Source organism: Thamnophis elegans, chromosome 2 (assembly GCF_009769535.1).
Source record: "Thamnophis elegans isolate rThaEle1 chromosome 2, rThaEle1.pri, whole genome shotgun sequence".
Lineage (NCBI taxonomy): Eukaryota > Metazoa > Chordata > Lepidosauria > Squamata > Colubridae > Thamnophis > Thamnophis elegans.
In genome coordinates, this window is record NC_045542.1 from 83,589,651 (window position 1) to 83,615,918 (window position 26,268).

The 26,268-nt window shown below is 38.2% G+C and overlaps 1 protein-coding gene across 1 annotated transcript in view; it reads left to right on the forward strand.

Moving 5' to 3' along the window:
• The window catches only part of FNIP1 (folliculin interacting protein 1), a 106,649-nt gene that overhangs the window by 44,357 nt on the left and 36,024 nt on the right, over positions 1-26,268 (forward strand). The window contains 9 exon segments of the mRNA XM_032212379.1: positions 6,376-6,502; positions 17,377-17,496; positions 17,498-17,521; positions 21,007-21,085; positions 21,088-21,106; positions 23,623-23,697; positions 23,937-23,962; positions 23,965-24,011; positions 24,013-24,028. Of these exon segments, the coding sequence (XP_032068270.1) occupies positions 6,376-6,502; positions 17,377-17,496; positions 17,498-17,521; positions 21,007-21,085; positions 21,088-21,106; positions 23,623-23,697; positions 23,937-23,962; positions 23,965-24,011; positions 24,013-24,028 (533 nt within the window).

Here is a 26,268-nt window from a genome sequence, read left to right on the forward strand (position 1 = left end):
CATAAATGTTCCTATCAGTGTTCTAAAAAGGTGCTAACATGAAAGGCATGCAGTACAGATAAGCTGGCGTAAACTAAAAATAACATTTGCGTAGATGTCCTTAAAAATAGTTTGGACCAGTGATTCATTGCCAGGCAGTTTTCATAACTTTAGTTAATATTCTGTTGGAACAAATAGTCTTGGTTGCTGTAACTTTCTAGATCAAAGCCACTGTAATTATGCATTATGATACTATTAGATTTCCTTTTGAAAGCCTTAAATCTGGTTTGAGGATACTTCCCGTAGCAAATATTCTAAAATTATTTAAAAACATTTATCTTGTAGACAGAATTCATCAGCTGCCCATTTAGCACCCAGCTGACCTTGACTAATCTGGGAATAAATGGGATTTGATTAGTACTTGGATGGAGAATCACCAACCTCTTAGCTAGACTGGGAAGGGGAAAATACATCCCAGAAGAAGACAGTGACAAACCATTTCCGTAAGGCTGCCAAAAATATTGCATGAGTCAAGCTTGACTGGAGGGCATATTTACTTTTAGTTGAGAAACTTAGTTGGATTAAAGGAGTTGTAAAATTAAGATACACCTGTTTGCTCTTTTCCTTCCGTAGAACAGGAACAATAGGCACATGATGAAGAATAGGTGTGGAGATCATTGTTGAAATAATTGTAAATTAATATTTTGGTGTGGTAAATACAAATAGGAAATGGCATATTTTTCAGGTTTATAAACAAATGCCAACAAGACAGGATTTAGAATAGTTACTGTATTTTTCGGAGTATAAAATGCACCTTTTTTCCTCAAAAAAGAGGCTGAAAATCTGGGTGCCTCTTATACATCGAATACAGTATTTTTTGCCTCCCAAAGTCCCTCCCCCTTCACAAAAATGGCTGTGCATACCCTTATGGAGGCTTTCAGAGAACTCCCAGGGGCTGGGGAGGGCAGAAATGAGTAAAAAATGAGCTGGTTTTTTGCCCTCCCAGCCCCCAGCAGTACTATAGAAGCTTCTATAAGACTATGCATGCAATTTGTTTGACAAAAAAACGGGCCCATTTTTGTGAAAAATGGGCCATTTTTGCTCATTTTTGCCCCCCCCCCCCCCGAGCACTCTGCAAGCTCCCCCAAGGCTATTCATGCCTTTTATTTGGAAAAAAAACGGGCCCGTTTTCGCAAACAACAGGCCGTTTTTGAGAGGTTTGCAGAGTGCAAAAACTTTTTTTTTCCCTTTCGGAAATCTCTTTAGTTAGAGTGATTGATGAGAATTAGATTGATCAAATGCTGTGCCAGCAGAAACAAGTCTTAGGTGCTGCAGGTTGTCAGCGATTTCCTTCTCCAGCACATGGATAAATACACCTGGAAACATCTACCTACCTACCTACCTACCTACCTACTAACTCTCTCTCCCCCTACCTATCTACTTTATTTCCCTCTCTCTATGTACCTACCTACTCTCTCTCTCTCCCTACCTACCTACTGTATTTCTCTCTCCCTCTCTATCCCTCTATCTACCTACCTTCTTTTTTAAAAATTGCCTCTTCAAAACCTTGGTGCGTCTTATACTCCGGTGCATCTTATACTCCAAAATATGGTAATAATTAAATATTTCTATAAACCAGCATTTTTTAAACTTGGTAACTTTAACATGTAAAGAGCATGCTGGGAGTTGAAGTCCACATAGCTTAAAGCTGTCAAGTTTGAAAAACACTGATCTAAACTATGGACAATTGGGTCCATTGGGATTTTTTTTTCTTTTATTGTTAAAGAAGATGGTATCTAAAGACCCCAGATGTCTTTATAGTTGAAAAACCTTGTATTGAAAATGCTACATAGAAAGGAATAAAAGAGCTAATCAGAGGTGGGTTGCTATCAGTTTGCACCGATTCGGGCGAACGGGTAGTAGAATGTTGGCTTGGGTCGCAGAACTGACAATGACACAGGATGGCCATGCCTCCACACCAGTTCCCTGGTCACCGCGGCATGTTTTTTGGGGGGCATTTTTTAGTGTTCTGCGCATGCACAGACCTATTTATGGGAAATTGCGCACGCACGCACCAAACCGGCAGTAACGCCAGCAGCAACCCACCCCTGGAACTAATGATCTCAGTAAGGAATTGGGGATGTAATTTGTATGATCTAAGTTAAAAGTATTCAATATTTTCTTTAAAAAAAAAACCAGAATCTTTTAACAGTTCAGAGTACCAAAAGACACATTTTACCATAACTTGTAAATTCCCCTTGTTAGCAAATCAGTTGTTAATTTTTTTTGATAGGGCATCAACATCATCCTATATGAACTGAAAAATCTATATAGGCCACTTCAGTATGGAGAATGATAGGAAATAAAAATTGGAGATCCGCATGCCAATTTTGCTTAGCTGTTAAATTCTATTTGATCTAGTTGCTGTCCTCAACCAAGCCATCTCTCAGGATTGTTGTGAGAAAAAAACTCTTAGCCATTTGGAATATAAAGATAGACAGATAACAATATTTTAAATAGTTTAGTATAGCTACATTATTCTCAATTGTCTATATCAGGGATCAGCAACCTTAAACACTCAAAGAGCCACAAAGGTCCTAACCGGAAGCCCCCCATTCAATTCTGGAGCTGACCAGAAGTCCAGTTCCCCCACCATAGGGTTTCCTCCTAGCACGGCATCCTTTTTCCTCTGCTGATTGGAAGTCCAGTTCCTCCCCCCCCCCTACCATAGAGTATCATCCTAGCATGGCGCCCTTTTTCCTCTACCTGTCCTAACCAAAATCCCTATCAACTGTGGAACTGACTGGAGACGGAGCTGCAGTAGAGGGATGAAAGAGCCACATGCAGCTTCAGAGCCACAGGTTGCCGACCCCTGCTTTATATAATACTTTAGTCTTATTATATGTTTTATGTTGTATGAACCAATAAAATGAAATAAGAGGGAACAATACATTGGAATTGCTCTTCCTCTTATTTGCAATATGTCTACTGTGTTCCCAGCCAGATTTGTTTGCTGCCATTTAAAATCCATTTTCATTTTAAGTGAGGATTTGGAACCAGCGTATACATTTTAATCTGGTTCTTATGTAGATTTGATCAAAAATCCTTATTCAGATATTTTTTTCTAACTGGATGATACATAATGGTTATTAATTTATTCTACATTTACAATTTAATAATGGGAGATATTTAGAAATAATGCCTATCCCCAATCCTTATCAAAATACTGTCCATTTTTGGCTTTTCCCTTTTGAATTTTCAGATTAAAGCTTGGAGATAATAAAGTTTTACAAATGTGGAATTAAATATAAGCTTTTAAAGCACAACTCATAATTCACTTATATATATATGAAAAAAGCCCTAAACATTTCTTCAGTTGCATTCAAAATTTGGAGGAGATCCTATCTCTTGGTGAAGTGTAATATTGCATTTGATGAAATAATTGCTTTTATGTTAGGCACATTCACATGTCTGCAGACATGCTTCTAGGACAGCTGTGAGAATCCCGTTGTCTGGCTCTTTTGTATCCTTGTTGATCTTCCTGAATGTCTTCCTCTGGATTTGCCACTTCCTTTTTCTTTGGATTCCTGGGATGATGCTGCAGCTGCCAAAGAATGTTTATAGGCGAAATAAGAGTCATATTGTGTAATGCCAATAATAGTCTGCTGGAATAAATTTATTCCAGCCCAGAGGTAGTTAAAATATCATGAACATAGCTGGAGAAGTAACCCAATTCACTGTAGTTGGAATAACATATGCTGATAAATCAGCAGAATTCTCTGTTCGGTTCATTCGCCTCTGAAGAGGTTTTTAGACAGTGTCTAAAGGTCAGTGTCCAAAAGCTGGTCAGTTGAGTCCACATTCTAATCTAGAGTGGGTAGGAGAGCATCAGAGGTGGCTTCCTAAAACAAATGATGTAAGTAACAAGGGAGGGAAGGCTTGAGGAACATGGCTGCTGGAATTCTTTCCAACCTCACAACTGGCACTGGCCATAAAAAACACCTCTGTTTGTGCCATATTGCATCAGTAATGAGATTTCTTTATGTCTGCCTTTGTTGGTATGTATGTGTCTTCTGGAAAGAACAGGATGGACTCCACATGATGTGCTTTGGTTCAGGATAGAGGCAGGGAGCTCAGAATGGAAAGGTTACTAATATTTATGATCTGTTATTAATATATGATGTTGCCCAATTGTTTCTTCTGCGGAGATGCATTCTGGGAAATATGGTGATTCCTCTCCCCAGCCTATTTTTGAACTAGAATTTTATTTTGTCAGCTTCTCTCCCTATGCCAAATCTAATCCTGCTATTGGGCAAGGAAATTAGAGGTAAAGAAAGTAAAGAAAGATCAAGAGAAATCATCATTTCTCTCATTCTGCACTAATCAGAGCTAGAACATAGGAAATGCACAGACAAACTACAGTGTGTCCAAAGATGACCAAGATGATTAAGAATCAGGAAGGAAAAACGAAGAAAAAGCTTGCCAGGATTGGTTAGAAACATTGAATATTCTGAACCAGGAGAAAAGAAAATTGGAAAGAGGCATGACATGTCTTCAGATAACTGGGAGAACATAGGGCAGAGTTGTTCAGAATCATTCTAGAAGTTAGAACTTGAATTAATGGTGTTAAGTTGCCCCAAAGTAGATTTTGGTTAGGTAACAGGAAAAACATTCTAACAATAAGATCTGTTTAAAATGGAACAGACTGCCTTGGAAAGCAAAAGGCTCACCTTTACTGCAGGTGCTTATACAGACTAGATGTATATCTCTCAGGGGATAATATAGGAGTGAATCAGTGGTGGGATTCAAAATATTTTACTACCAGTTCTGTGGTGTGGCTTGGTGGACGTGGTGAGGCTCGGTGGGCTTGGCTTGGTGGCAGGGGAAGGATACTGTAAAACAGTGATGATGAACCTTTTTGGCACCAAGTGCATGCGCACACCGGAGCACCGGAAATCCGAAGACCAGCTGGTCAGTGCACATGAACACACAGGCCAACTGGTCAGCTGGTTTACAGAGTGCGCATGTGCGCTGGCCAGCTGGTCTTTGCACACTAGCTGATCTTTGGGTTTCCAGCCCTCCAGCACATGCAAAGACCAGCTGGCCAGTGCGCATGCATGCACGGGAAACCAGAAGACCAGCTGACGATAGCACACAGAGAGGACTCTGTGTGCCACCCCTGGCACACATGCCATAGGTTCTCCATCAGGGCTGTAAAATCTCCATTCCCTTCCCCCTCCAGGGAAAGTTACTGCAAAATCCCCATTTCCTCCCGATCAGCTGGGACTCGGGAGGCAGAGAATAGATGGAGGCGGGGCCAGTCAGAGGTGATGTTTACCAGTTCTCCAAACTACTCAAAATTTCCGCTATCGGTTCTCCAAAACTGGTCAGAACCTGCTGAATACCATCTCTGGAGTGAATTCCTGCATGGGCTGAATTAAATGATTTTTTTCATTCTGTGATTCCATTATTTTCATGCATAGTATTTCACGATTTACAGGATATTTTGGGATCTGACATTGTGGTTGGAGTTGGGAAATTGGGAGTGGTCATTCTTTGGTCTCTAGCATAATTTTTCCATTATTTATTTCAATGGCTTTAGCCATGGCTTAGAGTGGAATGGGCTTCCCTTTAGTATTGAATACCATTGAATACAATGTAATACAGTATTGTATTTATGGAATTCTTTATTGGGTAAAGCAACAGTGCAAAGCAGACATGTTTTGTTATTTCTTTTCTCTTTGGTGGTGGTAGGAATTAAATTGAATTCTCGCCTTTCGTTTCTATGCTACTTTTTTCTGTGATTCAGGCCACAATACATTTCTATTATGCTTCCTCCTTGGGATGGCAGACAACCTTGCCTCTAAAGTAGTTAGGGAATTATGTTGGCATTTTTTGGCCTGAACCTCTGTTTTTTGTCTCTTTGTTTTCTCAGAGGGGATTTACAAGTAGTTCAGTGAGATGTGTTCACTCTTGATCATTATGAAACAAATGGGTTAGCTGTGGGAATTCTATGATCATAAAACATCTTTGTGGGAAAGTATTTATTATAAAAGATGCAAGGCAAGAAGAACCAATAAGAAACCTTTTTGAAGCTCTTTATCCCCATAGCTCTTTCTATTAATAACAATTCTGCTTTTAATGCATATTTTGCAATAGCATTGCACTGTGTATTAACAAGAGTGATGTCATATTACTGTTAAAGTTACTGGTAAAGTTTGATACATTTACACCAATGTTCAAAAAGAGATATCCTGTTTGGCTCATTAATTGTTGTGATTGTCACTATCACCATAATCTCTTCTTGATAGTATATCTAAAGACATTTAGTTAATGCACTTAATAATGCCACAACTAATGTGAAATTCTTTTCTTCCCTACCCTATCTTTTTAAAGCTGGCCTTTGCCGGAGTTTAATCCAAGTCAGATCCGACTGATTGTGTACCAGGACTGTGAAAGAAGAGGACGAAATGTTTTATTTGATTCCAATGCCAAGAGAAGAACTGAAGATGTGTCAATCTCGGTGAGCAACCTAATTCATTAAAACATAATATACTTGGCACACTGTTTTTCAAATACTACATGCTTAATCCATGTACGTTTTAACATTAAAATGTTTGCACTGGTAACTGCACTTTTAAGGTAAATGTTTATTATTGCTATGTTTAAAAATGATTGCATTCACACATTAGGTATATGCACAAATCACTAAATTGTTCCTGGAATGGTTTTGTATGGAGGACGTTTGTCATGGTCTGGGCTGGGAATATAATGTAGCGAGACTTCTCAACATTTCATTCTTGAATTTGCAAGCTTTTTAAAATGCCACAATACATTACCATTTCACTGCTTGTTCTAAATTAATATTAAATATTAATTTTCGAAGGGTTAGATACTGTCTATATTGAATACAGTTTGACTCCAGGTAATTATCCTGGATACAGTATATCAGTATAATTTGCTTGGCAGCAGTTCAGAAGTGATTTGTCATTGCTTCGTCTAGGGTAGGTTTTTGATAATGTAGTCTAAAACTCTGCTATTTCCTTGCAATCTCTCATCCTACTACAAGTCCAATGCTGCTTAGCTCTTTTGAAATCAACAAAGGTCAGTTGGTACTGTTAACTGTAATGCCCCTTGTCCTTAATGGCTTAACTGTGATACTACTCTCCTCCTTTTAATCTACTTCTTTATTAGTTCTTAAGTTCTCTTTTGGTTAATATCAAGGTTTGTCCCAACCACTTTCAAATAAAAAATAAAGCAAAAGGACAATAGGAATTTTGAGGGCATTTTCTAATAGCTGCTATTCCTAAATCATGATGGTAATTGTTTGGCCATAAACAGATTCACAGATTGTTGACTATATTTCTTTAAGCTGCAATGCTGTATACTTAAAATCAAGACTCTATATCTGTATCTGTATCTATATCAACTTTTTAACAAAAATAAGCCAATAACTGACCACCAAAGTTGAATTATCAGCTGGTAGGAAGTAGAAATGTTCTGATTACATATCTCAGCTAAGTGGCAAGTATCTCCCAACCTTTACTTGGCAGTGTGTGCTAAGTTCCATCAGCATCCCACAACGGTTTTGCCCTTTGAAATAACACAGTATGTGGGGCAAATGTTTTCTTACTGTGAAAAGATCATCTGTTTCCTGAATTTTAGAATTTCATGCCTTTGCTTTTTGACCCCCACATACTCAGTGATTTATATTGCCTTTTTTAAAGAGAGTTTGCTGCATTTGGTACTAAACACAGTTATGTTTGGAACTGTTCATCAGTAAGACAGAAGAGATTTTAGGAGCATGTTTTAATTTCATTCCTCAGTCAACAAAGCATTGCCTTCTTAACTCTTACTAGGCTGAAGTGTTTTGCTTGGTGGGACACGATACCATGTAGAAAAGTCCACCTTAGTTATGACAGAGCAAGACAAAATACTTCAAAGTATGGGCATTAAAAGCACTTCTGATAAAAAGAACACTTCCAATGCCAAAAAAAACCCCAAAAACCCATGTAGTTCACTATAAACTAAATTTTAAAAGGTGATTTATGATCACAGAGTTTACATAGTTCAGATCTTTTCCAGAGTCATCACTCATGTTCCAGTTTTAAGAGTCAAAATAGAAACAGTGCTGTTGCATGCTTGTGTAGTGTACTGAGTACATTAATATTGAACAAAGTATGTGATTAAACTTGGGTTGCTTATTATTGGCTTCTAAGTAATACCTGCAAGATCCAAGTCACACTGTTTCAGATTTGGAATGAGTGCTATGCATCTCAGAAAGTTTCAAAGATACCTGTCAATCATTAATAAATTATTTAACTAATTGGAGAGCAATATCATATGAGGTGCCACAGAGATCAGTTCTGTGTCCTTTATTCCTCAATATTTTCATAAATGATTTCTAAAATAAGGTAGAAGAAATGTTATCAGATCTGTAGATGATACAAAGGGTTAGCTAGACCAAAATAAGATTCAAAGTGACTTTGGTAGGTTTTGTTTCAGTTTAGTAGTGTCCTAATTGTGTTGAAAAGTTAGCTGAAGGAATAGAACAAATTTACAAAGACAAAGGTGAAGTTCTTCTCTTATAAACGAAAATTAAAAAGTACAGATGTAAGATGACAGAAACCCACCTTTAATAGTACTTGTGAGAAATATCTTGGAAGAGTAATTGATTGCAAATTCTATATGAGTCAGAAATCTGATATGATTGCAGAAAGTATCAGCAGAAATACAACTTGCTTATCACAGGAGGTAACTGTTTCCTTCTGTTCTGCTATGGCCAGACCTCAAATACTGTGGCCAGATTTGGGCAACACACACTTTAAGGAGGATTCAGAGAAATTGGATCAGCTTTAGAGAAAGGTGATGGAATACATTAACTAGTAGTTGGAAATGGCTGGAAGTTGTCTGTGTGCATGTGCGTGTGCGCGTGTGTCTGTGTTTTAAATATTTAATGTTTCAAAGTGCTATGGCCAAAGAATTATTTGAAAACCAAGACCAGGATATTTGTCAAAAGGCCTACAAGGCCAATCCTGGAACACAGATAGCCACACGATTAGCAGGTCTCCTGTTTCAAATATTTGGAAGTCTTCATTCTGCTAACAGCAGGAAACTCATGGAGACTATGTTGTTGAAAATGTTCAACTGCCATCCTTAAAAGAAGAAATGCAACTACATTCCTGCAGCACTCTCCTTGTCCTTCTAACTATGAGGGATAATTTATAGTCAACATTGGAAAAAGAATTAGAATCTTCTCTTTGGGCTTTCTTCAGCTCTTCTACTTAGCATGGGATATGACTAATTTATTTATTAATTGAATTTATAGGCCGCCCAATCCTGAAGGACTCAGGCGGCTTACAAAGAAAGGAAAAAAGAAAAGAAAAAAAGAAAAGAATAGTTTAAAATTCACAACACACATTCGATCTGATCAGGGCTGGACCTTAACCATAGGTCAACAGCCCCAGGCCTGCCGGAACAGCCAGGTTTTAACAGCTTTCCTGAAGGCCATGAGAGTGGGTAAGGTCCGGACCTCTGGGGTAGGTCCGGACCTCTGGGATAGCTGATTCCACAAGGTCGGGGCAGCCATAGAGAAGGCTCTCCTCCGGGGGCCCACCAGCCGACACTGTCCGGCTGATGGCATCCGAAGGAGGCCCAATCTGTGGGATCTTATCGGCCGTTGGGAGGTATGTGGCAGTAGGCGGTCTCGCAGATACGCTGGTCCTGAGCCATGTAGGGCTTTAAAGGTAATAACCAACACCTTGAATTGCATCCGGAGACCATTGGCAGCCAGTGCAGCTCACGGAGGACAGGTGTAACATGATGTATCTTGGTCAGCCAAAACATTCATTAAATAGTGTGCAGCATACACAGAGCACCAAATGGAACTAGCCAGGTCCCAACCTTATTGCCAGTGAGCACAATAAGTATGTCTCCCTTCTATGGCATATTTAAACAATCTTGAAGTACCTAACCACCAAAGGGCCAATACAGGAAGGTCCCCTACCTGGAGATAATGCTGTGAGTCTGGACACAGAGAGCAATAGAGCATGTACCTCTCCAGTGCCTGCATTACAGAGACATTTGCATTAGTCTCATCTCACCATTACTGCATAAATATACAAGCACACATGATAATTTTGTACCTCTCTGCTGCTCTCAGATACTAACCCTGCTACAACGTACAATTGCCAATTCTATACAGCAGCATCAAGATCCAGCAAAAAAATGACCTGCACCATAAACAGTCTTATTGAACATTTAACTTGTCATTCTAGACTGCTCTATATAGCTATAGATCTAGTTAGCCACATAATAACCTTTTATGCTCTCCTATGCCCATCTAAGGCTCCTATCTCCTCTTTTAGAATTTTTTAAAAATTGAATATGTATGTGTGCGTGCCCATTTTTTTCAACGTTTTATAATATTTTTAGACCAGTGTATTTTTATGCTTTTAATTGAGGGCACCCCACCCTCCTTATGCTGTTCCTTGATGGTAATAAAGGTTTGATTTGATAAGTAGAGAGCAACCTCCAGTTTTATCCAGTGTAAAAGCAATCAAGGATATGCTTGGTGTATTTACCTTGCTTATTTATTTTTAGTTGGTTGGCAAAGTCCAACATTTCTATGATTCAAGACAACGTATGACTAAGAAGTATAAATCCTAACCAGAAAGAAAAAGAATTGGAATGTAAAGAAACAAAGAACCGTGTACTGTATCATATGATGCTACAATAAATCTCCAGTCACAAGCAGGTGATGGTTTCGAAACTTCATATGAAAATGCTTCCAAAACAGTAGAGTCCAAAAGGCAAACCCTCACAAGACTTTCTTATCCTATAGCACTGAAGTACTGGGCTTTCCTTCATGGCATGTACACAATACCTCTGTTCTCAAGCCACAGTGAAGGAGAAAAGCAAGAATGTCACTCTGTTCCTGTACTAGACTAACTGGGGAGGATTTCCTAATGAATTAAAGCATTTGGAGAAGATGGTTACAGCCCTGAAAAGTGTATTATCTTCAATGGAATGTTCTCCTATTTGATCGCTTTGCCTGCAGTGGGCTGGACTTGTGTCCACTTGGAATTTCATTGTGATCCTGACATCATTGTTATTTTATTATCTTGCAGTAGTAGTAGTAGTAGGTAGTAGTAGTAGTAGTAGTAGTAGTAGTAGAGGCAAGAGTGTAAATAAGTCTGTCTCCTCCTGTCACCTGCATTTTGTCTGATTTTCCCTTGAACACAACCTTCAAAGTTAGGAGGGCTGAGTTTAATGGAGTTGATGTGTATTCATGTCACATTTGTGCAACCAGCACATTCCTGCCATGAATTTCACTCTGCTAGAAAAACTCAAATCTTTGTAGTTGATGTGACTAGTGAGTAATTGGAGAAATTCTCAGTGAGGGTAACAAAAAATGTGATTGCGACCATACAATGTTTTCATGAAAGCTAGTTCTGAAAATATGTATTTTAAGGTTTTAAATGACATGTAATTGTTTTTTGTGAACATTAAACTAGCTTTTATCCCAGTACTAAATTGTCTCAGTGCTAAATTTATTGAAAATATGTTGCATTCTGAAAGGAAATTCAACATATGCATGAAAGATGCATACATTTGTAATTTTAAGAAATGTACTATACATATATATTCAGTGTGTGCCAAATATTGTAATGTTTATATAGACGAAAGAAAAACCTTGTAAAACCTTGACTTACTGTTTTTATGCAGGTGCATGCTTGAACAATGTTCCATTTGAAAATATCTCATGCATACTCCCTCTCTCCCTCCTAAAAATATCAAGCTCTATCCTTTTAAAATGTGAGTTTATGTGAAAGTAGTCCATTTCTCAGTTTCTAATGGACTGAGAAATTCTGCATGGCAGCTTATTTGTTTACAAGGGTTTGGGGTTTTTTTTTTGTTTGTTCCATCCACATCAGAATTGTTGCATAGTGTGTATAAGTTTATGTACCACATTTTGGGTGAGTGTGAGCAGCAGTATGTTGGCTACATAGTTTCCAGTTTAGAAATACTATCTTGCATAAAATAGTGTAAATGTGTCTGGGGCAAAAACTTGGCTTGGATGAGCCTGTGATACCTTGGCCAAAATGCTCCAAAATTGACCAGTTTAATTATTGTCATTAACAGGAAATGCTGCATGTGGCATAGGTGTGATTAAGGCTGGAAACCAAGTCTGCGTCTACTCTGTGTTACTCAAAATGTGATATGAAATCCTTGATTAGCTAAAGCTCTGTTGGGCAGCAGAGATCAGTGGGTTCAGTCTGGGGATGACCATATAGAATGTGAGCTTGGGAACTTCTGTTTTCATCATTCAAGTGACTTGACTATGAAGGGGATACCTATGCCTTCCCTTTCCATTGCTTTCTTATAATTAAACAGTGTAAAAACTCCATGGACACCCACATGCTTAAGTTCGCTCATACAGAAAGAGGAGGATTTTAAAAATTGTGATTTAAAAGAGGACATTCCTGAGTTGGCACAGGGAGCTATATGTACCTGTACTTTAGTCCTCTTTGAACAAAGCAGCATTTACTAGTGTTTAAAACCCAATTGCATCCTGGTTTGATAAATGAGTCACAACCCAAGCTTGATAGATTCATCCAAATTCCAAGTAGTTTGGGAACAGTTTCTGGACAATATGATAAGAGTAATATGTGATATCTTAAACAAATCCTTTAATTTTAAGTGATTTGTCTGAAAATGAGATATGTGATAGTAAGAAGTGAAATTCTCCGTTTGAATATTGCAGCTCCTAACTTGACATTATTCAGAATATGGGATTAAAACTATTCAAATTCTCATAGAGCTTTTCTACCCTGTTTGGGAATTCTGGACATGAAGTCCAAACATATCTGGAATAAGGAAAAAACCACCATCTCTTATATCTGTTTTGACTTCTGTGTCTCACATGGCAGCAGCATCTCATGATCATTGAGATCTTCATAATAGAAGCATGGTGGCTTTCATTTCAATACTGAGAAACAAATGATGGCAAATATACATGTTGCAGGAACCAATTTGAGTCAATCACAGGGACCAGAAAACCTTCAGATTCATGCTTGGAGCCCATCCTCAGGGAACTTCTCTATATATGTGCATATGAGAAAGTTTACTGAGGATGAACTCCAGAATGAGTCCGAAACCTTGGAAGACTAAATCTTTGGTCCCAGTGACCAACTCAGATAAATCCTGCAACATTGAAAAAACTTCTGTTAATTCAGTTGAAATCACTGTATACATGCCTCATGGTTTCAGAGGGCATAGCAGTATGGTACCTATTGCATTGACTTATTATACATATATGTTTGTAAGGAGCAGAAATTCCACTTTCCTTTACATGTAGTGTTTAATCATTAATCTCCTTATAATTTTGGAAACCTAGCTTGAATCTGTGCTTGAAGCAGCAAACAGCCAATTCCTTTGTTGCATTATCTCTGGCAATTTGTTGCATTTGTATGTCATTGACATTCAGAATTGAAAACCTTGCAAAGGGGAAAGGGGGGGGGGCACATCTCAGATATTTGATCCAGATGTCCAGTGAGTTGATTTTGAGCATATGCTTGGTTCTAAATTTGCATGTTTTAAAATGTGTCTGGCTTCCACATTTTCAGTATGATTGGCTCTCTGGCAAGCTGCTGACAGAAGGCATCCAAAAGATGGTGACCATCTGACCTCTTTTTACCTATGGGGATTCTGAGGTTCATCGCATCCACTGTAAAGGCCAAAGATATAACATTTCCCAGTATTTTCAGTCAAGAAAGATGCATTCAAGATACAGTGCTCAGGACAGTTTTGTAGAAAACTAATGCATTCAAGAACTTTTTGAAAGACAGTTCATATATACATATGTAGATTTGCTAGGTTAAGCTTGGAAATGTATGGTTTGGGAAATATATCCTATCATCCCAGGTCAAGTTCTTTTCCACTTTTCCCCACATTGAAATATGCCTGCTTGCAACCAAGCATGATTAAGAAACCTTCAGCATTTGCTGAATGCTACAGTGTGACTTGCCTGAACAAAAATGCTGTAACTCTTAGATTCAGTATGGTTTTATCACATGATGCAGAGCCTGGTCCAAGACGCTGTGTTTGTCAGAGATAAAATGCAATTCTAGTTCATGGGTTCCTAGTGAAATCATATGATAGCTATTCACATGTTTTTTAGCTGTTGCATGCCAAAAAAAAAAAAAAAAACCACCTGAAGCCAGTAGCAATTCTAACAGTGCACGAGTTCAGCTTTGTCCTTTTAATCATTGGCCTGTCATAATAAGAGGTTGTTCTTGGGAGAAGTAGTGCAATCTTAAGTTCTAGCTGTGGGGAAAAAACTGGCCTTGAATCAGCTGGCTTTACGTTTCTTAAACCATGGGACTAAATTCCCCAATAGTATTTAGTTTTGCCTCCAATTAAAGAATAAGAAAAGTGTGGTAAGAGCATAGCCTTGAAGTGGGTAGAAGGGTGGATTTTGAATAATGGTTTATCGTTCCTTCATAAATCTATGTCTATTTCTCTCTGTAATAATACTGTAGTTTAGGGCTCTCAACTGCTGGCCTCAGTAATTTCCAGCTCTCAACTGAATTTGACAGCAGAAAGGCTGAAAATCCGAGGTCTTCTTCCTAATCTTCTCTAATACAGATGCTCTACCTGAGTTTTAGTAACAACTTCTTGGGGAATTAAAATCCATATGTTAAAAAATTGCCTATTGGTTTATTTCCTTCCACCCCAATAAAGTTGTCATTTGCAAATGTTATTATCAGGAGACCAATCTGTGATTAATAGCTGCACTTTCACTGTTTTAAATAAAGTCTGAATTCTGTGAATCGTTTTCATTGAAGACTGTTAAAAAAAAATCAGCTCTGATCCCAAGCTTTGTGGAAATGTCAGACCTCTTCAGAATAAAAGCTCATTTTTTTAATGTCTGGCTGGGAACTGGGTTTTCTCAAGTTTCTCTATAGCTTCTCCATTCAAGGAATAGGGAAGCCTGCATATCATCTTCCTTGCTGGTATCATTTACTGTCTTAAAAACTGCTGGCTTGAATTTAGGAACAAGCCAAGGTACTTGCTGGTCCAAATGAAAGACAATATGGTAGTTAAATTTCACTTCAGCACATGCAGTGGGGACATCCCACTGAGATTGGCTTGTGGGCCTGAATGACAACCTGTAGCACTTTATTGATACTTTCTGCCTGTTCAGCATCTGTTTGCTTAATCCTGGAACCATTTCTACCAAAAGCTTAAGGATTCAGAAGTTCATTGACAGCACACAGGAAGTCCATATTTAGTACCATAATAGGATTGGCAACTTAGTTGTTAAGCTAAGCAGTCACTAAGCGAAATCACAACTATGCATTTGATCTTACATTAGTTTTCTTGCTTTACAGACCTGTGAAGGTCATAAATGCGAAGATGGGCCATAAATAGCAAAACTAGAACTACCTGTAGATAGAATTTGCATTAAATTATGGGATCTTTGGTTTTCCTCCCTGTCTCTTAACCAGGCTTATTAACTTTATTGGAAGGCTAAGATCCTTCTGTGGCTTTGAATGTTAAGTTGGGATATGCATTGAAAAATAATAAACACTGAATTGATGCAGTATGATTATTTCCTGTCTATTGTATCATTGCTCATCTGACATTTTTAAAAATTACAATTTGGTGGGGAAACTTTTAGAGAAGACAGTGATTACCCACCTTTAAATTATAACAGAATACACTGAAAACAGTGACTTGGTGGCCATAATTGTTGTTTTAAATAAATTTAAAAAGCCTTTGTATGCCAGAGACTAAAATGAAACAAATATAACTATGACATCAACTCCAGCAGTTGAAACGAAATGCTTGCAAATTGCTCTTGTTTGCTATATTTGTTGCCAGTTATAATGGCAGCACTGACTTATGTTTGTAGACTATATTTAAAATAAATGGATCAAAAAGTGTCTGATATCAGATAGAACAGTGGTTCTCACCTGTGGGTTGGGACCCCTTGGGGGTCGAACGACACTTTCACAAGGGTCACCTAAGGCCCTCGGAAAACACATATTTTTGAAAAAATACGGAAAACATAAAATAATTTTATGATTGGGGGTCACCACAACATGAGGAACTGCATTAAGGATTGCGGCATTAGGAAGGTTGAGACCCACTGAGATAGAACATGATTTCTCAAACTCAAAGGTGTATCTCTTGGAGAAGTGCAGACAGAATCAAGGGAAGAATGTTTTAGTTATACTGTTTTGCCAAAATCCATTTTGCCAAAGGTTTGTTGTATGGTTTTTATTGTTCAGTTGTATATAATTTTAATGTTTGATTTTTTGGAAAATGTGGACATTAAGATTACACTAAAAAGAGGTATGATGGCAAAAAGTTTAGTAGCCTATGTGATACAGAATGAATTATTGTTTTACCTTTAAGGCAGTCTCCTTTAAGGTAGTTTACTTTAAGGTACTTTTAAAACCAGAAAATGTTTATTTATGTCAGTATGCATATTACAGTACTTTGGGTTTAATTTAGAAGACATACTTTAAAATGTACTGGAGCACAAATGCATAGCTATTGGCAACTCATTTAAATCTAGATGCGTGTGTTTTCAAAACATCCTGGAAAAGATGCAGCTGTTTTAATAAATTCCAATAGATAATAAATTCCTGTCCATCTTCAAACTGAACTTGAAGTATTCCTCAGCTGTAATGTGTTATTTTTCAAATATTGCTCCAATAATATAATAATTGGGGGGGTGGGGCAGATCACAAAATACAAAACCAGCAAATAGAAGTAGAACTATTGGTAAAGAAAGCAAAGATAATATCAATAGTAATAGGCACTTTGGCGCCATTCCAAAACATTTGGAGCACCACTTGAACGCAATCAGGGCTGACAAAATGAACATCAATTCATTTTGCAATTGCAAAGGCAGTTTTAGTTGCAACAGGTAACATTCTGCAACAATACCTTTAACACCTTCAAACAATGTTTGCTTATCCCAGGTCCTTGGGAAGAACTGGATAGGTGGATAAATATGCCAAGTTCAGTTTAAACATCTGGCTGATTGTGTGATGAACCATAATAATTTATTAAACTTGCATGCCGTCGACTCTCAATAACTTTGGATGGCTCATAGCAATTAAAAAGAAGTTACAATAAATAAATGAAAGATACAGATAAAAATACCAAGTGCAATGAAGCGAATATCTCATCGTCCCTTGCCAAACACCAGGGTGAAGGGCTCATTCTTAATTAAAGAAGCCAATTAAATTGATTTTAAACAGCAGCAGAATGGAGCCCATCTGGTCTGGGTTATCACTGTATGTGGGAGTTATTACATAGTTAAACAATGGTCTGGAGATTGCTAAGTATAATGTGCAATTGCATCTTTTCCTCTATCAGAAGCTCTGCAGTGATGCACCAGTGAAAGTGTTTGGAAAATGTTGCCAGCTCAAACCTGGAGGAGATAGTTCATCTTCTCTGGACAGCTCAATCAATTCCTCTTCTTCTTCTACTGAAACCAAAAGAACACTGTCCAAAACTTCAGGTGAGATTCCTTTGAATTGTGCTAAAATTGTTAAAAGTGGCGGGGGCCTTGGGTAGAGAGTTCTGAGCCAAGAAGAACTTCTTGGTGATTGTCCAATAGAACAGATGGTTGATATCATCTGAGTCTGGAATCAGACAATTACCTGCAGAATGGATGTTGTCCGGTGAACTGAACATTAATTATGAAGAGTAATGGCTAGTGGACAATCAGTTGTACAGCCAATTTCACAGTCTATGTTTACCTGGAAGTGAGGCTTGTGGAAATAAATTTAGCTTTTTAAAATATGCATATCCTAAAACTTATTGTGGAAAGGGGTAGAGAGGCTTGAGGACTTAGGATGCTGGCTTGACAAGCAGCACACTTGTTTTCTTATTTAAAATATTTTGAAAGGCTTGTACAGTAGAGTTCATTTTATAGAAAGTAGTTGGAACATGTTAAATGATAGATGTTTGCTTGCTGTCACTTTAAAAGGGTTATGAACTGGCATTCACTGAACCTGAGTTATACTTTAAGAGAGGTTTTGGCTACTAGTACAGGCAGTCATCTGACTGATGTATTTCTGTCATCTCACTTGTGCTGAGAGAAGTATTTTCTATTAAGCCTTCCTAAAATAGAGTTGAGCCTTTCTATTCTTTGTAGTGGAGTAGTTCTCTGCTTAAGACTGTCTGATCCTAACATGACACATTCTGGATGACTTCTGACTAACGCCAGTGGACCTGATCTCTTAGCAAAACTTTGCTAAGAAAATGTTAGCCTCCCCGTTTTATCATTTACACCTTATCTTTCGGTCTCAAATACACAATATCTTTTTTTGTATTACACCAGTGAAATTGAAAATGGTACTTTTTTAATTTTTTAAAATCTCTTCATCATGGCCAAATGTATGGGCTGATGAGGAAAGAACAGGGATTATGTTGAATTCTGTTCTTAGAATAGAAAATAAGAATAACATTTTGCAGCCTGTTATACCTCATTTAACTTCCATGTCAGATAGTTTTTTTAAAAGGATCTCTGTCTTAATCAGTGCTTTCTGCCAAGTAGTCCCATATTCAATGAATATGTTGCATTCAGAATTGCAGAGGCAGACCACATACATACTTTGAGAGGTGCAGAGGGAGTGGTTAAGGTAAATATAAGGAACTGGGTGTAAAAGACTAACACAATGGAACTTGATTTTTTCATAAATAAATGTGCAAAGTATTTGCGAAGTTAATTTGTAAAATGTAGAATGGACAAAGGGCTTTTAGTTAGCAAAAGCTGCAGGACATAATATACATGTTATTAAATGACAAGATTGTTTAAGTCTACAGACAACGCTTTTTCTTACTGTTCTCCACCAGCCACTGATCTTCAGGGATCTAGTGTCTCAGGAACCAGAGACTCCAACAGCCATCATAGGTAGACATTGTTGATAGTAAAATTAACATTTATGTAGCAGAGCAAACTCATTAATAATACCTCTCTTATCCCAGCTCAGCCTGTTAATGGACAGGGATCATTTTTTTTCATTCTATAATTGAATGACAAGGAGGTAATAGGCAGTGTTTTTTCTCATGATCTACACCTATGCCATGATGATAGGATGTGTGAACATGAATGGATTGACAATAGGTGTTTTTTCACGTATATGAGTTGGGCATTTCTTACTGTATAGAACAGTTATGGGATTAAGCAGTGACAGAGATATTAATATGTGGCAGCCATTAGAAATTATTATAAATTTATTCATCCTTTTTGTCATAGAAAAATAGCTAAAATCAGTCTTGCAGGAGTCTAAAATACAGCCGTTCTCTCTACTTTTGTGATCATTAGTATAACAACAAGTTTTGTAAACATCTACATGTTTTATTTGCATGCTGTGTAAATTCTGCTTCTAATCTGAGTGGGCAGCATTGTGAGTTACATGTAAGATACACACACACACGCGCACGCGCGCGTGCGCGCGCACACACACACACACACACACACACAACACAAACACCTGTAAAGAAAATTTCTCACAACTTTAAAATTGGATGAACTGGAAAATGTTAACCTATCCATGAGATCAGCCAAAACTCATTACCTCCTAATGCATTTCTAGAACAGATCAAGTGTGTCATGGATGTATAGCTTCAGTAGTAATCCATGTAAATCCACTTTTTTCAGTCATCTGGGTTTTCCTCCAGAAAGAGGAAAAATCTAGCAAGTTTCTTATAAGCTTATTTTGTTTACATTTTGTCAATTTATCTTATTATATTTAATTTTACAATTTGGTGTAAATGTCAGTTTTGATTATAATTGACAGAAATAACTATTATAGTCCTGATGGAAAAATAACCTAGAATCTTGTTTACCATTAAAATAATTTTCTTTCCTGTCAGGCACCTTGATACTTAGAAACATTTCTCCTATTATGGTACAAAATGCTAGTACCTACAGGGTTATCAAGGCATATATTATCCTGTGGTGTGACATATGTGATTACTGCCTAACAATTTTAAGTGCTCTGACACCAGGTATGGAAAGTGTGTGAAATTCTAAGCTTGAGTGCAGAAGCTGCTGCGTTCATGTTAAAGCAGATACAATATAGTGAACTAAGCCATTCAGAGTTGTGCATTCTGTATTACTGGTTTAAATCCACAGGCAGAAAATATCTAAGGGGGAATAGACTATTATGTTGCGCTGGGTTTGTTATTTTTCTCACAGGATTTAGTTCCAATATGCACCTCTCCCATCAAATCAAATTACATCCTTTAAGACAGAATGGCCAAATACCAAGGAGAGTATCAAAGTCCATGTGCCTGGAGTATTTGCTCAAGATAAGAGCGAGGAGGAAAACTGACAGCAGATCAGGCTTTTGAGGCACATGATGTCCTGCAAGGCAAGCCATAAGATAGGGGTGAACAGTTTGTTACTCCGGGACTGCGTGTGGCATCATAAGTCCCCCTCTGTCAAATGTCAGGAGTGTCTCTTCCTACTATATTGAAGTGCTAAGTCTGAAGATTGTAGCATAAGCCCTCAAGCAGCCTTAGTGCAAAACAAGGGAAAGGGAAGGAAGAAAAAAATTGAAAACAAACCCTCTTCACATGTTCAAACACCGAATAAAATTTTGGCCCTGCCCCGTGTGTGATGTGATCCCATTCATTTTGCATCACACATGTCGGAGCCCTTGGCATCCACACCTGCCATAAAATCACAACAGTTAATGTGTGGAGAGAAGCAGCAGGTGCAGAAGATTTTGATTCTGCCCAAAGATTATTTTCAGCATGAGGAACAGCTGCCATCTACAGCAACATTTAGATAGATGAATCTAAAGAGCTAACACGAACCCGCATAAACATCTTGGTACCTGAGGATGGGGTTTATGTGTCTGTAACACACGCACTCATCTTTTGTTGAATGTATTTATAGCTATCATGTTCCTTCATTTCCCATGCCCTACCCGAAGAATGCTTTAAAATGATCACTGTGCAACATAATTATTAGCAGTATTTTTTTTCCAGGGTTCTCGATGTTCGTCAGATGCCAATATGCTTGGGGAGATGATGTTTGGTTCTGTGGCTATGAGCTACAAGGGTTCAACTTAAAAATCCACCAGATTCGGTAAATATTCTTTTTTGTTATATATACAGAGATGAAATTCAGCAGGTTCTGGACAGGTTCTGGAGAACCGGTAGCAGAAATTTTGTGTGTGTGTGTGTGTGTATGTGCGTGTGTGTGCGCCGCGCATGTGTTGGAAGGGATCTTGGAGGTTTTCTAGTCCAACTCCTGCCTAGGCAGGAAACCCTATACCGTTTCAGACAAATGGCTGTCCAACATCTTCTTAAAGACTTCCAGTGTTGGGGCATTCACAACTTCTGGAGGCAAATTGTTCCACTGATTAATTCTTCTAACTATCAGGAAATTTCTCCTCAGTTCTAAACTGCTTCTCTCCTTGATTAGTTTTCACCCATTGCTTCTTGTTCTACCCTCAGATCCCTTGGAGAATAGTTTGACTCCCTCTCCTTTGTGGCAACCCTGAGATATTGGAACACTGCTGTCATGTCTCCCCTAATCCTTCTTTCTATTAAACTAGACATACCCAGTTCCTGCAACCATTCTTCATATGTTTTACTCTCCAGTCCCCTAATCATCTTTGTTACTCTTCTCTGCACTCTTTCTAGAGTCTCCTCATCTTTTCTACATCGTGGCGACCAAAACTGAATGCTGTATTCCACGTGTGGCCTTACCAAGGCATTATAAAGTGGTATTAACACTTCACGTGATCTTGATTCTATCCCTCTGTTTATGCAGCCTAGAACTGTGTTGGCTTTTTTGGCAGCTGCTGCACACTGCTGGCTCATATTTAAATGGTTGTCCACTAGGACTCCAAGATCCCTCTCACAGTTACTACTACTGAGCAAGGTACCACTATACTGTACCTGTGCATTTCATTTTTGTTGCCTAATGTAGAACCTTACTCTTTTCACCATTGAATTTCTTTTTATTAGATAGTGCCCAATGTTCAAGTTTGTCAAGATCCTCTGTATCTTAAGCCTGTCTTCTGGAGTGTTGGCTATTCCTGCCAGCTTGGTGTCATCTGCAAAAGTTCCCCATTATTCTCTCATCCAAATCATTGATAAAGATGTTGAAGAGTGCTGGGCCTAAAACAAGAGCCTTGGGGTACTCCACTGCATACTTCCCTCCATGCTGATGCAGTTCCATTGAGGACTACACGTTGAGTGCGGTGGAGAGCTCCCATACACCCTCCCAATGAAACATATTTCCTGCCCTTCAGTTTTTATCAGGGATTTATAGTAAATTCAATAGCTGTGTATATTGGACTGTGTACAGTGTGCCAGTAGTGGGAAAGAGATGAACAGTTAGGTGTGCATGATGTTCCATAGGCATTTTGTAGCCAGAAAGCCAAATTGATTGTGATTACTGAAAACTGACAACATACTTGGATGCTATGGGAAATATGAGGTGGGAAATAAATATGGAGTATAAATCCTAAGTAGGCATGTGATTATTAAAAATGGCCCAAACCTTCCAAAACTCTTCCCAGGACCCTCCCAGGTAGCCTTATCCATTTTATAGCCTTCATTGCCTTAATGACGTCAAAGCCCTCCATCACCCTGCTATAGTCAAATACTTCTTTCCAGAATTTATGTTGTTGATTATTTGCAGAATAATTTTAATTATCTGGTTTTGATATGCTTATCCCCAGCTGGTTACTTTATGTGCTTTTCATCTGTATACATTTAAAGAACAGAATCCCACAGCTCACAAATAAGCATGCTGTTCCATTATTACCCTAGTTATCCTTCAGTGCGAAAAAAACATGGAATACATAATTTTTACAGAAAAAATAACGCTGCCATCTGTTAAGCTCATCACAGGGTGGGTTGAATCTACAGAAGTTAAAGTTGATTCTGATGGGATTTAAGAGCAATAGTAGACCCATATATTTGGGAAATTACGAATAATTTTGTACAGAGAAGTTCTCTGAAGATGGGCTCCAGCACGAGAGCTTGAAAGACAAAACCTTTGGTCCCACTGACCGATCCAGATTGGATCCTGCAATAATTTTATAAAGTAAAATTGAACTTTACAATGAGCTTCCTCGAAACAAGGCTCTCAGAAAAGTATTATCGCATGACCGTTTCTTTCTTAAAATTCAGGGCAGGATTGTTGGTTTCTGGTGTTCAGTATTGCTTTATGTGCTTATATGTGCTTCATGCCTAAAATTGAGATGTGTTTATGATGATTAGCTGACATGGGGGGAAAGCAAATGAATCCTATTTTAATATAATGAAATAAATTGTTTAATTTTTTTTCTTTAGCCCACTATTTTTGGGGAATGCTTTGGAAATGTTCATTTAGTAATGAATTTAGTAGAATTTAGGTTGAGAATTTGCTTCTCAACCTCAGCAACTTTTAAGAGGCGTGGACTTCAACTCCCAGAATCCCCAGCTAGTATGCCTGCTGGGGAATTCTGGGAGTTGAAGTCCACACCTCTTAAAAGTGGGTGAAGTTGAGAAGCACTCTTTTGGAGAGACTATGACACTAGTGCCCCTATGAATAGGGATTGTTGTTGGTGAGGACATATTTTCATTCTTATTCTCTTGGCTTCACAGCTCTCCTCCACAACTTATGCTGAGCAAAGTTTTTACAGCTCGAACAGGAAGCAGTATTTATGGAAGTTTAAACACGTGAGTACATTAGAAAGAGCATGTGATCATTAGGAAGTGATAGAGACTTGTGTATTGGTTCTTCCGGAGGAATAGATTGTCTCTTTCTAGTTCCTTTTTTTCCTCTAAGGATTCCTCTTTCATTCTTAGAAGACATAAGGGTGCAGTGGGAAAAGGGGGAAAGGAAGGTAAGACACAGCTGATAACCAAAGGCAAACATCACAGCACAAGATTGTTTTTTTTTTCTTTCTTTCCTGTAGGCTTCAAGACAGTCTTGAGTTTATTAATCAGATAATAATACTTTGAAGCCAGATCATACCACAGTTATGAATGGACCTGCTTATGAACATAGGTAATTTTCTTATTTGCAAGATAAGACCTTAATGATAACGATTGACACAGATTGATCTGACCCATACTAAAATATCTTTTTAAAGAAATGCTATGGATTAGGGTCTAAGGCAGCCATTACTCTCGGTTAAAGCTCATGACACTTGAAAATGTTTGCTGCGGTGTAACTATTTGGAAGAAGTTGATGATGTCAGTTGAAATCTCTTTATGAGAATAACCATTAGTCTAATATAAATCACAAAGTGTTCCCCTTATTAAACTATATTCTAATTATATAAAACTACACTATTAAAATTTAAACGTGCACGTCACAAAATATTATAATTTATTATCATGTGAATATTTAAAGAATGTGATATGAGAGATATAGCTCATAGTTCCAGTTGGTTTGTTCAGTTGTTGTTTTTAGTTTATTTTAAATATCTACATTTGCTTTCATTCTACATTTCAGGGCAATCACAACAATATAATAACAAATAACATCTTTAAAATATTAAATCTGGTAATAAATAAAAATGCCTGGCAAGTGAGTTTTCACCTGACCCCAAAATATTGTAATACAGGCATCAGGCTTGTGTCTTTAGAACCACTCCATTGATCAGTAATAGCCAACCTTTTCGGCACTGAGTGCCGAAAAGGGAGCAAGTGCATGCTCGTCGGAGCCGCAAAGGAAGAGGAGCTGCCCAGGTGGCATGTGCATGCCAGAAAATGAACTACCGGTTTTTGGTGCGCGCATGCGCATCAGCCAGCTAGTCTTCTGGTTACTGGTGCACATGCACGTATGCCGATCAGCTGACTGGCATGCATGTTCACGGCGGAAAACGGAAGAATAGCTCTTCCAGTTTCCAGCAATGGCCAGATGATTGTTGTGTGCACATGCGTGTCTGAAACCCGGAAGAGGAATGGGCAACACCGTGCGTGCCAGGTAACATGGCTTCACATGCCACTTCAGGGATGCATGCCATAAGGTCATAGATGGTGAAAGGATAATTATATAGCCCCCAATAAAGAAAAACACTTCAGAAAAAGATGCTAAAAGCTGACATGGGACAGTTCCCTCCAAAGTTTGCATAATAAGCAGCAGCTAGGAATGAAAATTGTGACAGTTGTATTCTTTATCAGTTGAATCTCTGGCAAGGCTATGTAGCTGCTTTGCAGGAACCTCAACAAGTGAATGTAGGGCATGGAACACAACTATCAGTCTCCTGAAAGGATTGCAGTGATAACTCAGCTGCCACTAATAAAAATTATCCTTGCTGACCTTGGTTGTCATCACAGCCTGCAGAGACAATGATGGATCTATTGATCCATGAATATGTTTCATATGCCATATACATGACATAACTCACTTCAACTGCTTTGGACACATGACAGCAGTAGGAGGAAAATTTAACAGGAGCACACTTGTTTTCAAACAAGAAAACTGGCTTGCTCTTCCCAAAGTTTTTAAGTTGACTTGGGAGACAGTCAAGTCGAACTCAGAGGTCCCCACTTCATACCATGCTGCATCCTCCACCTGTGCCCCAAAAATACTGCCTTTCAGATTTCAGGGAGCCTTTGTAATGTTGCATAATTGTTCAGAGAAGCTGGAGAAATTCTGATGGGTGCCTTGCATTCCCACTCTTGGTTTAGCTACACTTTTTTAAGCATTTAAGCCACATGGTGACTTTGAGCCAGTCACTCTCCTTTAGCCCTTCAAAGAAAGCAAGCAAGGCATGTCCAAAATATTTGCCAAGACAATTGCAGACAGAATTTCTTGATTTCTTGCCCAGACAGAAATCAAGACTGACTCAAACACACACACACACACACATTCACACACACACACACACACACACACTCACAATGGAAAAGAGAAGAATAAGTTTTATTAACCATGATTATGTTTACTGGAGGTTTTGGCTGCTGTTTGCTGCCCTTACTCATATAGCTGTTCCTCAGCAGCCTAATTAATCTTCAATAATAGCACTCTGCCAAGAATATGATGATCCAGACAAAATCCATTGCTTTTCCTATAAGGCCTATCATTTATATGTGTTACCTAAGACACCATCTGTTTGTGCACAATGATTTCAGACTAAGCACCCACACAGTTTATGTAGTTAGCTGCTTAGTGTTTAAAATGAATTATTTGGCTTTCTAGTGCCAAAACCCATAGGTCGGCTGAAAGATCAATGCATACTGAACTTATATATTGGGATTGCTTCATCCTTGGATGAATGATTCGCTCAATACCCTTTT